We start from the raw sequence: 12,504 nt of genomic DNA, 5'->3' as shown, positions 1-12,504 counted from the left end.
TAACGCGTAATGCGTTACTGTAATCCGATTACTTTTTTCAAGTAACGAGTAAAGTAAGGGATTACTATTGCAAAAATGGTAATTAGATTACCATTACTTTCCCGTAGGAACGCTGCGTTACTGCGTTACTAAAACTGATTTTTTTGCGAGAATGTCTCACGACAGTGACGTAAGCGAGTGCGACGTTCGTGACAACAGCTGTGTGCAGATCAACAATGGATCATATATCGAGTGCAGAGAGAGTATGAGCGTGCAGCGTTTAAAGCGTGGAAGTACTGACCTTACTTTGAGTTTGATTCCATAAAAAGGGACAAAAACATTAGTGTCCGCTGTGCGTGGGAAGAAAACTTCTTTTTACAGCGAAAAAACCCCTAAACTTCCAACAAGCACCGAGTAGCTACGACGTAATGGGAAACTCACAGAGAAACTCGCGGATTCTTCCACTGACCGCAGCACACCTGCACCAGGGTAACCCTCCGCCTACCCTGCTCCTGCTTTACAGGTGAAAATAGAGCAACAGGACCGCTGAGTCTTTGACTTTATTTATTTTCTGCTGTGTTTTACTTGCATCTATTTGAAAGACTGAGTGTAAACACAAAAAATATTTTATTTTATGAGCTGGAATGTGCAGAAAATAGGTTTAAATGTTAAACTAATTTCTTCCAGTCAGAGAATGTTGCAGATAATTAAATCTTTGCTTGATGCATAAAGTTAAAAGATTAAAACTAATAAAACAAGTTTTAAAAAGAGACTTTTCCATTTGATTACATTTTGTATGATGGATTATGCAGAAAAAGTAGAATTGGGCTGAAAGATCTATCACTTTATCACCTACTCAGGTTGTAAATCGTGTTTTTAAAAAGTAACTAAGTAATTAATTACTTTTAAAAATAAGTAATCAGTAAAGTAACAGGATTACTTTTTGGGGGAAGTAATCAGTAATTAGTTACTGATTACTTTTTTCAAGTAACTTGACCAACACTGGTTATTACACAGTAAATGCTTAAAATCCAGATCTAGTTTCACAAGCAAACCATTAAACAGAGACAAACATTCAAAACATGATCGGGATGTAATGTGGAAGCGAATGTCAGTGCATAAAGCTGAACTTACTGTTCAGGACTTTCGGGAGGAAAAAGCATCCTTGCAATAGAAGTTGGGTTGAAATCAGCCTGTAACCATTTCTTCACAAATGCAGCAGACCAGCCCTCTGAGTCGGGATCTACGAAGATCAAAACCAACTCAGACAGAAAACAATGGCAGTAATTATATATTTCAAAGGATTTTACTCTTATTAATATGTTGAAAAAGGAAACACGTAGGGTACATTACCTTACAGCGCAGGAACAGCAACAATGTGCTGTGATCCTTACCTTCAGCCTCTGGGTTGGATCTTACCAACCCACCACATCAACAGGACATGGACACATGCCCCCTGCTAGACGGGCGCAAAAGTGACACTTGCCCAGCACATGACCATCTTTTGTTCACAGGAGTGAAGAGTTAGCTGGGCATGCGTTGGCAAGAGGAGAGAGGAGGATGCTGAGTGGTTATTTGTTATCATGACAATGATGACTTACATGGAACTGTCCATGTGAGGAACCTCCTGCTTTAGGACCAGTACAGGGAAGATGAGAAAATACGTAAGTTACGGACAATGGAAGGACAAACATGGCGTCAACAGTCCAGAAAATATAGATATACTCAGATCGTACATGCTATACTTACACTGATTGCTCTATTCTACTGTATTGCTCTGCTTTAAGTGTGGATTCTGTAGCAAAACTAGCAGAGTTGGAAAATCACTGCATAATATTCAGTAACAGCTACTTCCAAGCTTTGTATATTTATCTGTTTAGTTTGAATCCATGCCTTCTGTGAACAGTGGAAATGTGATGAAACACACAAAACGTTGCATACGGGGTCTTCTCATGGGATGCTGTGCAGTAAGGTATGGTGTCTATGTTGAATGGTAGCCACTAGATCCCATCGTTATGGCAACAGAACAAATGTTAGCTTTGAGAACACCATGTGACCCTAAAACATTTCAGACGTCCCATACATGCAGAGGGTGACGTGCTACAGCTCTACAGTCAGTTATTAGAGAAGATCAACAATGACTCAGGTCTGAGGAGCTTGGAAAGAAAAAAGCGTCTGGACTTTCACCTCTCATCCGAGAAGCTTCCTCAGTTCTAGGGTCAAATGGTGGAGAGTCCCAGATCTACACACCTTGGCCGTGCGATTAGGTGGAGGATCATTAGGGGGTCCATGTCCCTCTTGGTGTCAGCGTCCTGGGTCGGAGCGACCCAAGGTCCCGGAGCAGTTATGAATTATATTATTATTATTATATATGTATTTTGTTATTGCTGTCCCTCGTTCTCCCTGCTTGTAGATATATGTGTGTATGTAGGTGTGTGGGTGTGGCCCTGGCAAGTGATTGGCCACACCTGAAGTCCGTGACACACCTGCAGCTGATCAGGCCTCGTCGGAGGAGCTACTTGAGAGTGTGGTGGAGCTCTCTCCGACGCGGGATCATTGCGTGAAACTTCCAAGTCAGTGTGTTAATCCAGGAAGTACTGATCGTGTTTGCCCGCGGGAGGAGGAGCGTGGAGAGGAAGGACAGCACGCACAGGGTGTGCAGAGTCACGACAGCGGGGAGCACGAACACGGACGCCACTGGAAGACACACACGGGAGTCTTGGGGAGCACGGGGATTAATTGTGCATCGATATTTACCACACTGTAAATAAACGCACTGCTTATACACAGAGCACCACGCCTGGGTCCTCCTTTCCCCACATCCCCACGGTGACACTTGGGGGGACACTCCCACAGGGCTTAAATCTGGGACTCTCCACCATTTGACCCTAGAACTGAGGAAGCTTCTCAGGTGAGAGGTGAAACGTCTTCAAGCAACTTAAAGAAGTCCAGGCGCCTTTCTTTCCAAGCTCCTTAGACTCCGATGACCTGGATGACTGAGAAGCTTCACAGACAATGACTCAGGTTTTAGATTAGTATTAGAGAGGATGAGATATTTATGTGTAAGTTGGTTTTTGCTGGAAGATGGTAGTTACAGATACTGAGATGATATGGATATGAAGTGTGCATTTTTCATGACGTGCCAAATGGGAAATGGGTTGATGGTGAATAAATGTTGACGTGGTTTTATCTCGTGTGATATATGACAGTTAATAGTTAGGATTTTGCATTTGCTGCACAGTGCAAATGGAAACTGCATCAACTCTGTGGCATGCAGCTACAGTGCAGACTACACCCAACGCCATAATCCTTAGGAATCTAGTGACAGCTGGTAGGGTGGTTGGAACTATTCATGATGTGAGTGTGTGTGAAACGGGGAAAGGAAAACGTGAGTAAAGTCTGAAAATGGTGTAAACTTGATCAAATGAATGAAGGGTGGAAAGGTGAAACTGATCCAAACTGTTTGTAGTGAAGGGAAGAGATGTCACATGGTGTGATGTAAGAACAGGGTGACTGGACAATGGCATGTGCTTCACCCTTTCTCCAACGCAGCTGAACTAGTGACAGTGTGACCCCCACCCACTTAAAAAGGCTCTTATGGGTTCCCATCCTAGGTGGAGGATGTTAACTTCATTGGCTGTAACTGTCTTACCTTTAGGAGGCAAGTCCTGTGATTGGTCATTCTCGCGGTCAGTCGGGGGGACATAGGCGGGGCATAAACCTGCCTTGCACTTGACGCCACCAAGTTCATTCCAAAGCTGAACAAAATAAAACATTTTCATACATATCAAAGGCAGAGCTCTGACATTCGTGACACCAGCTGTGTTCACACATGGACGATGTTTTATACCTCACACTCGTACTGCCCAATATCTGCTTCAGTTGCCCTGACGACGGTCAGAGACAGGATCCCGCTCCGTGCATCATTCATAATCAAGTATTTCTGCTGGTCAGTCAACTCTTTGCCATCCTTCAACCACCTGTCAAGAGCAAGCAGCGCTGCATTCAGAAACACAATAGTTGCAAAATCGTAAAGCGACTACAGCGGTCAGCTCTGTGCTGCGATACCTAATTCTCGGTAACGGAGTGGTGAATGTGGAGCAGGAGAACTGGATGTCCTCTCCTTCAATGAGACAAGCACTTTCCAGTCGACTCACGAATCTGGGTGGAGCTGGAGAAAAGAAGCATGAAAAGATCAGGTTTAGCCTAGAAACAACCAAAAGCAGCAGCTATTATATTAATATTATAAGAGGTAAGTATTCACACTACAACCTGGGTTTGCCTCTTATTTGTAATTTTATTTAATTTAATAACTGTACAGTACTCTGTTTATAGTAACCACTGTCCTTGATGTAAATACAAAACTGTATGTTTCTTTCCTGTGTCCTGTTTGTTGTATATGTGTCTTTCTGGCTGCTGTTACAACCAAATTTCCCCTTGTGGGACAATTAAAGGATTATTCTATTCTATTCTATTCTATTCTAGTAACTCCGGAGCTCTCAGGGGAAATGTTCTTACCCTTACCCTTTGTAGGCAAATTTAAAGTTGGATTTATGAAACGTGCATAACGGTGTATGTTGTTGCATGTTAGTAAATCAAAATCATTCAGACACAGCAGCGTTGTGCAATCAGCATACTATCTGCATACTATCTGCATACTGCCCCGCTCCATTTCTCTGCAGAAAGAAGCACAGATGTGAAATGGCAAAACAGGTGACTATGGTGTAAGAACGAAGCCCGCACCTCTCAGGCAGGGAATAAGGTCAGACTATAGAAAATTACACAATGCTGTCTGAGGTCCAAGGAGTAAGACGGAAGAGGTGTAGCTTTTCAAAGTGTTTCGACTGGAGTGACGAAACATTTAAAAATAAATCAATAAATAAAAAGCGACGAATATGATTTCCCCTGAGATCACTGCAGCTTAAATAAAAAACACAAAGTTGATACGAAAAAGCCCAACAGACCACGAGAAAGAAGAGAAACAGGTGGAAGACACGGACAAGGTGCCGTGTGTCAACCTAAAAACAAAAACTCACTACAATGAAAAGAAAGATCCAAATTCTCAGCATCAAGAAATCACGCTGCCGTGATGGAAGTCATCCTGAAGAAAGGTAATGTTTAAGCTATGATAAAATAAAATAACGTATAGGGGAATATGTTTAAATTACAAAGGTTAAAGGCCACATCGCTACATTTAGTAATTTGTTTAATTTACATGTTTTCTTTTTGTTGCAATTCTGTGCATTTTGTTGTTTATGCTGTTTAAAAAAAAGGACATTTTTGTAAATAATAACCAAAAGGCAATAATAAAAACAATAATTATTGTTGTTGTTGTTAGTTGTAGAAGTAATGGTGAAAGCAGTAGTAGGTGTAGTATTCATTTTAAAGATTTGTGTTTAAATTCCTAAGGCAACCAAGAAGTTCTTTATTTGTTTTACGTCTAAATGTGTTCCTAATATTGATCAATCATGGATACGTGCGTGAAACAGTCGCGTGATTTACGCACAGATTTGTTTGTAAGTAAATCAGCATCACAAAACTTTATCAATCGCTGAGAAATTATACAAAGTAGTTCCCTGACAACAAGGAGAACCAAAACTTTCTCGATCCACATGTTTGAAAAGACAAAACAAACACTAACATACAAAGTAAAAGACAAAGACAAAAGTAAGAAAAAGTTAAAGTAAGGAGACAAAAGCATCAGCAGCTGAAACAGGCTGCGTGCCGTCTGACGCATGCGCACATATCAATCGAGCCCCAGTGTTAGCATAGCTTAAACTCGGATTGGTAACTCACCCTGCACCACCACCTTAGCCAGAGTGCCAGCTCTGCCCATGAAGCTGGTAGCGTAGCACGCATACTCTCCGGAGTCCTCCGCAGTGAGGCTGTCCAGGATGAGACTGCAGGAGCCCGACCGGTCTGCGGTGATGATGTGACGTGGGTCGTCCTCCAAAGGAAGGCCATCTAGGAGGAAGGGATCAGGATCCAGGTAGGTTCATCACTGTGACCATAACACTCAATTATGTGGTGATAAACTCGTCTGCTATTCTGGACACATGTCACACAAATACACGTTTTCTTTTCTTTTTAGGAACACAGTAATACCTGAAAGTGAAACCACCTTTTTGGGTTGTCTTGATGCATCTCAATCATCCAGGTAAGTAAATCTCCAAAAGTTGATTCTGTTCATCTGGACGTAGCGTTTTGTGGGAGAAACGTTTCGTCATCATCCAGGTGACTTCTTCAGAAGATAATTTGCATAATTAAGATGAAGGAACTGACCTCCCAGCCCATTGTTCCTTCAGTGGGCTGGTTTCAGTCATCATATGTACTCTTTATAAGATTGAAACCTGCAGTCAGCTGAGACTGAAGCAGTCACCTGGATGAGTGACCAAACGTTTCTCCCACAAAACGCTGCGTCCAGATGAACAGAATCCACTTTTGGAGACACTGGGTTGATTTTTAAAGTGGAAAAGGTGAAATGCAGTTTTATACCTAACACGAGTTCAGATGACAAAGGATTGGCACGTGATGAAGTGCGCAACAAACTTACAAGACAACCCGATATAAAAACACGAAAACACAAATGTATTAAATGTTGGATTAACCATTACAGAAGCATAAAAATGATGCTGGTACTTCAGGGCAGGTGTAAGCCTCACATTAGGTGGTCGTCTGATAAATGTGTTCAGCACAGTATGTAAAAGTTGGCTTAACTGTCAGTTCTTCATATAAGTCAGAGTTACTTTGAATGCAAAATGTGGATACACGATGGCATAAATAACAAGATATGTATGCGAATGAGGGCAAACAATATGATCTGATAAAACATCAAACAGATGCAACCATGTGAAGTATAATTTTCTATTATGTGTCTATTTTCAAACCTTTGAGCCAGCTGATCTCTGGTTTTGGAGATCCTGACACTTTGCAGGTCAGCTTGATTGTTTGTCCCATCTTCGATGTGCAGTCAGACAGCAGTGAGCCAAACACTGGGGGACCTGTGGATGCAAACACACAAATATACATCAAGCACACAGCGTAACTGGACCCATCAGTTTATCTTTGACTGTTTATCACTGAGATAACTTTTAATCCAGCGTTTCAGAACTGAATGTTGCCGTGTTAGGTTAATGAATGAAACAGTATTTAGTTTTATGGTTTTATCATAAAAATGTTCGATGTTCAGTACCTGGACTAACAGACTTACTGTTAGTAGGCAGGCTGGAACGTTGCTGTAGCTCCTTCAGGTCTTTAAGCCAGGACAGTTTGAGCAGCGTGGAGCTGCCCTGCAGCGTGTACCTCCTTATGGAGCCTCTGTGTTCGTGCCACAAGCCCCAAGACCTTTCGTCTCCACCCACAGTCTCCTTTATTTCCACATCATTCAGCTGGAGACAATGAGGAGGACGAGTAAGTGGGAGGACGACATGAAGAATAGGAAAAGCAGTAAGTGTACGGCGTGGTGCGACGCAGAACGACAAATGACCTTACCTTCATTTTGTTCTTGAAGGTGTAGGTGTCTCGGTTCATGCTGGTGTCTTTTTTCAGTTTACACAGTACAATGCATTCCCTGAAGAGAAAGACTTGTCTCTGATGCCCTCTAGAGGTGGTCTTAATTTCTGGAGTCTCCTCCAACACTGTGAAGGATCCCTAAAGAGAAGAAGACGTGAAATCATTTGTGCGTTTCTGCACAACTAGAATGTTACGACAGTTTTTTTGGTTTGCTTGTTTCATGCTGGAACCAGATCTAAACTGTATATAAGTCATTTTTGCCCACCTGACGCACGGGCTCGCCCAGGGCAATAAGAGGAGCCGGGTAGTTCTCAATCAGAGACACCTTGTGCAGGTTGTCTGACCTCCAGGGAAGGCAGGACACCAAAGAGAAAGCATCCTCCAGCAGATGGCAGCTCTGGCCACTCTTAGCTTTATTCTTGATTAACTCCTGCAGGTAAAAAGTTGAACTTTTCATGTGACACACTTTAAAGAAGATTAGCCCTAATAGCCTTAAATGTTAAATGGTATTAAATCTATATGCTGACCTTTAGTAATGCTTGGTAAGTTTGAATTCTTTCCACTGGTTGCTGGAGGAATGTAAGGACATCCATAACAGCACCGTCCAGCTTACCAGCTTCTGGTAACTCCTGAAATATGCCAGGAAACAACAACACATTAGACTGATGTAGTAATCCTGCTCTCCACACCTTTGTTTCAGCAGCATTAAATGTTTATACTTGAATTCAGTTGTGAATACCTTGAAAAACTGTTGGATGGCCTTGTCAGCGATGCAGGCCTCTGCCTGAGCTTGACCCACCATGTAGTGCAGATACTTCTCAAAGTCTTCTCTGTGTTTGATCAGATGCATGGCCACGTCATCATCTGTGGCACACTCCCTCAACCCAGGAAGGACACACCTGAGAAAACACGAGTTCTGTTACTGTGATTTGACACGTTGATGCGTTTTGCCTTTGATCTAGCACGTGTGTATCACCTCTCGTGTAACAACACGATGTCTTTGATGTTCCTGAAAATGAGCTCTTTCTGGTTGAGGACGTTAACGGGGATGCGGTAGCTGGAGTCCAGAAAATTTAGCTGCTGAGATATAAACATCTTCATCTCTCTCACAAACTCCTCCTCTCCGTCAATCAGGCCTTGGATCAACTGACTAAAGATACAGGGAAACAAATGGATTCATCACAGAAGCCAAGATGTTATTCAGGACCAGCTGTGATGACCAACACCAAAGTATCGTAGAAGTGCATGAACATACATGAAATATGTATGCATGTATTTACTCTGACACAGTTTAGTCATCATCAGTATAAGTCATCCAGTATCCCAATACTAGTAAAGCTCATCTGGCAGTATGACGCACCTCAGGCCTCTCCTGTACTCTTCTCCTGTACATCCAATTCCATCAAGATCCTCTTGACGTGCTCTCAGCTGAGGGAAGGTCTCCTGTTTAAAATGACAGTTATAACTATTAAAAGCTCATTTTTTAAATCCTCAACGTCTTTGTTGATATAATAATAAACTAACAGTATAGATTTTCAACATGTTTGTCATGCGGATGTCTACATCCCACCTTTCTCTTCTTCTCCAGGTATGCTGGACACAGCCATCCCTGCCGAGCAGGGTTGGTTTTGGTGGGTTTGGTCCTCACCAGCCATCTGTCAGGATGAACAGAGTCCAGCACCTCTACAAACTGGCCCTCCTTCAGAATAAAACTCTCCTTACTGCCACTGTTAGGGCTACAGTGAGCTCGAGCCACATATATTTCAGACGTCTGAGGAAGAAAACAGCAAATACATTATTTATGCCTGGGACGTGTGCAATATTATTTTGTCATACAGTGACTTTCTCAGATTTGTTCCACTGATGCTTAAAAAGGACATAAAAATAGACGATAACGTGCATCCAATCAACGTAAATCACCTCTCGTCTGTCCTCTTCCCCCTCCGACTCAGATCCAGAGACTATGCTGTCCAAGGGCGTGTGGGCACGATGTTTTGGAGATGGTGTCCTCATTTTACTGTCATGGGCCCCTAAACATTTGTAATAGAGGATAGCTTCAGTACACCTGCTCAGAAAGTTGCATAAATAATATATTAAATAAATAACCTTGCTGACCTTTGATCTTTAATAGCGTCTTCGGAGGTTGGGTTGTCTCTTCGTTATCATCCTTCGGAGCTGCTTGTTCTGTTGGTTTTGGTTCTTCCCTGTGACAATATTCATATTTTTGGCATCTTTACAGCCAAACAAAATGACATTCATAGAATAAATCAAATGTTTTATCTGGTACCTCGGTGTGATTGTGGTCATCTCAACAGGTTCCATCATATCGGGAGCTGTGTCATAATCGGAGGGACTCGACACTGTTGAAGGCAGAGTAATGAATCATTAGTGCTTCAATGTGACCCAGTCAAGTTTTTAAAGCTAAGTCACTCACTGGAGCTGGCAGCCATGACAGAGGACCGTCTCCTCTCTTGGGGGGTCTGCTGGGGCGCATGCTCTGTCAGCGTGTAGGCCTCCCACAGCGACACGTTCATGCTTTCTGCATAGTCCTCTGCTGACGTGGGCACCTGCGCTTGACTCGGTGGCAGATTCTCATTCTGGTCTTTGGGCGGGGCTGCGGGCTTTGTTGGGGCGAGCTGCAAAGGAGTAATGGCTGCAAGAGGTGGGTGTACGGGCTTCTGTGCCACAGGAGCAGGCTGGGGGGTTTGCACCACTGTTATGTTTCCATTGTAGGAGGTCACACCAAACTTATTGACCGCCTCACAGGTATAAATTCCTCTGTCGCTGTTTAACAGGTTCTTGATCACAAGTGTGCATTCTCCATCATCTGTGGTCGTAATCCTGCATCTCTGGTCGTTGCAAATTTGTTGCCCGTTTCTGAGCCACCGTACTGCGCTGGGCTTTCCCTCGACAACACACATTAGTGTGAGCGTACTGTGAAGATCTGCTGTCTGGTTCTTAAAAACCTCTTTAAAAACAGGTCGCATGTCTTTGCGCGTCTTGAAGCCTTTGAAGGCAGCCTGGATCTTGACCGCAGCCTCTTGCATTTGTGGTTCATCCTCGGTGCTGATATCGATCTCCGGCGGAGACTCCTTCAATGGTTCTGTCGTCTGGAGTGCAATCTCAACAAAGGGTTCGTGGGGCTGGACATCCCTGTGGGCAGCTGGTATCTCAGTCAGAGCCTCTGAGAAAGTTTCATCTTCAGAAATATAAAGGAGGGGAATGTCTTCTGCCACCTGTGTTTGTTGTTCTTCCTCCCTCCTCGTTGGCTTCACTGCCAGTCTCACGTCCTGGTCCATTTCCGGTTCTTTTCTCATGGGTTGAACTGGCTGTTTTAATGGAGGGTTGGCAGGCTGCTCTGTTTCCTCAGTTGCTGACTGGTTCCTCTCAAATGCTGGTTTCTCTTCGGCCTGTTTTATTAACGGCTTTAGAAGCTGTTTCATAGGTTGGTCTTGAACTTTTACCACTGCTGTTGTTGGCTCTTGTTCCTCTCGATCCGTCTCCGTGTCCCGTGATACTTGTTTTTCTACACCTTTTACTTTGCTTTTTGTCCTCACAGGAGGCTTTGGATGAGTAAACGCATCTTCCTTTTCTACCGGCCGTTCTGGTTGTTCAGTCGGCTCTTTTTCTGGCTTTGTTCCTCTCTCTGACTCTTTGGACACTTGTTTATTCAGACGACCTCTCTGTTTGCTGTCTTCTTCAGAATCGATCTGTGTCATCTTTAACATTGTAGGAAGGATCTCCTCACCATCCTTCAGTAAATACTTGATTGGTGGCTTTCCATCTGTCAGTTTTCCTTTAGATCTTGTTGGTGGTTTCAAAGGCTCTCCTTCTGTCTTGTCTAGTTCACCTTCATTTTCTAAAGATGTCATATTTTGATCTTTCATTGATTCTTTGCTAATCAACCCTTGCGGTGGTTTCACAGGAGACTTGTCATCCTGGCTTATCGTTCCTACTTCTGCAGCTGGATGTTTCTGCTTCTCCTCAACTCCACTTGTTTTTGCCAAATGTATTTCTAGTTGTTCGGAGCTGTTTTCAGTTCCAGGTTTCTTTTCTTTTTGTTTCCTTTGTGCAAAACATGTTTTATCCAAAGCCCTGTCTGATTGAACTTCTTCGTGGTCAGCTTTAGCTAATTCTTCAGTATGTCGTCTTGTTTGTTTCATCTCCGGTAAAGCATCAGTTTCTTTTTCCAAATGCCTAGCTGGCTCCTCGACCTCCCCGTCAACCCTATAGTCTGTAGTCTCCTGTAGTCTCACAGGTTTATCAGCTTTCTTGTTCACCTCCCTGTCCTTCACTTTATTAATCTGTCCATGTGCTGCGTTCTGTGCACCATCCGTGCCTTTTTCTACAGCTCTTGCAGGCTGAGTGTCCTTTTGGACTTTATCATCATGCTTCAGCGCAGACGGTCTGAGGTCAAAAACAAGCTCCGTGTCTTTTTCTGAATTTGCAATTGATGCTTTTCTTGCCCTCTTTTTCGGCTCAGGAGGAGCTGGTTTACCCTCTGGGACCACTGGTCTCTGCGTCTCCTGAGCAGGAGTTGTTTCTTTTGCCTGCAGCATGATTGTTGGAGGTTGTGCCTCTGCTGGAGTCGGTTGTTGTCCTGGACAAAGGAAATGAACATGAGTGTGTTTACCTTCTTGTAACCTCGCCGATCAGCAATAAATCAACGTACCTTTTACTTGCACCATTGCAGTGGTCTCTATGCTTCCTGCCTGACAAGAGTAGTTACCACTGTCTTCAGGTTTGAGCTCATTGATGATCAGCTGCAGGAAGCAGCCGTCTTGCTTCATCTCGTACTTCCTGCTGGCCCTCAGTGGGAGCTTGTTCTTTCTCCACTGTATTGATACGCTGGGCTTAGACAGCTCACAATACAGGGAAGCTGTACCTCCTGCTTCAGCCTCTATGCTTTCTAATTCTTTGTTGAAGAATGGAGTGAGCTCTAGGTGGGATAGAACAGCCCAACAAATAGTTTGATACAGGGTCAGCTAAGAAATACAGAATGCTACGATTTAG

The 12,504-nt window shown here is 43.4% G+C and overlaps 1 protein-coding gene across 1 annotated transcript in view; it reads right to left on the bottom strand.

The window, feature by feature from the left end:
* The window catches only part of obscna (obscurin, cytoskeletal calmodulin and titin-interacting RhoGEF a), a 40,267-nt gene that overhangs the window by 9,072 nt on the left and 18,691 nt on the right, over positions 1-12,504 (bottom strand). Inside the window, exons 39-57 of the mRNA XM_080297062.1 lie at positions 12,164-12,430; positions 9,926-12,091; positions 9,779-9,851; positions 9,607-9,695; positions 9,412-9,521; positions 9,062-9,262; positions 8,852-8,934; positions 8,468-8,641; positions 8,231-8,390; positions 8,019-8,120; positions 7,757-7,921; positions 7,471-7,629; positions 7,190-7,367; positions 6,867-6,980; positions 5,776-5,943; positions 4,048-4,150; positions 3,830-3,959; positions 3,632-3,737; positions 1,114-1,222 (exon numbers count right to left, since the gene is read on the bottom strand). Of these exons, the coding sequence (XP_080153188.1) occupies positions 1,114-1,222; positions 3,632-3,737; positions 3,830-3,959; positions 4,048-4,150; positions 5,776-5,943; positions 6,867-6,980; positions 7,190-7,367; positions 7,471-7,629; positions 7,757-7,921; positions 8,019-8,120; positions 8,231-8,390; positions 8,468-8,641; positions 8,852-8,934; positions 9,062-9,262; positions 9,412-9,521; positions 9,607-9,695; positions 9,779-9,851; positions 9,926-12,091; positions 12,164-12,430 (4,657 nt within the window). The remainder of the gene's footprint in view (positions 1-1,113; positions 1,223-3,631; positions 3,738-3,829; positions 3,960-4,047; positions 4,151-5,775; positions 5,944-6,866; positions 6,981-7,189; positions 7,368-7,470; positions 7,630-7,756; positions 7,922-8,018; positions 8,121-8,230; positions 8,391-8,467; positions 8,642-8,851; positions 8,935-9,061; positions 9,263-9,411; positions 9,522-9,606; positions 9,696-9,778; positions 9,852-9,925; positions 12,092-12,163; positions 12,431-12,504) is intronic.

This window comes from Astatotilapia calliptera, chromosome 23 (assembly GCF_964374335.1).
Source record: "Astatotilapia calliptera chromosome 23, fAstCal68.1, whole genome shotgun sequence".
In the NCBI taxonomy this organism is placed as follows: Eukaryota; Metazoa; Chordata; class Actinopteri; order Cichliformes; family Cichlidae; genus Astatotilapia; species Astatotilapia calliptera.
This window is presented reverse-complemented; position numbering and strand designations above follow the sequence as displayed.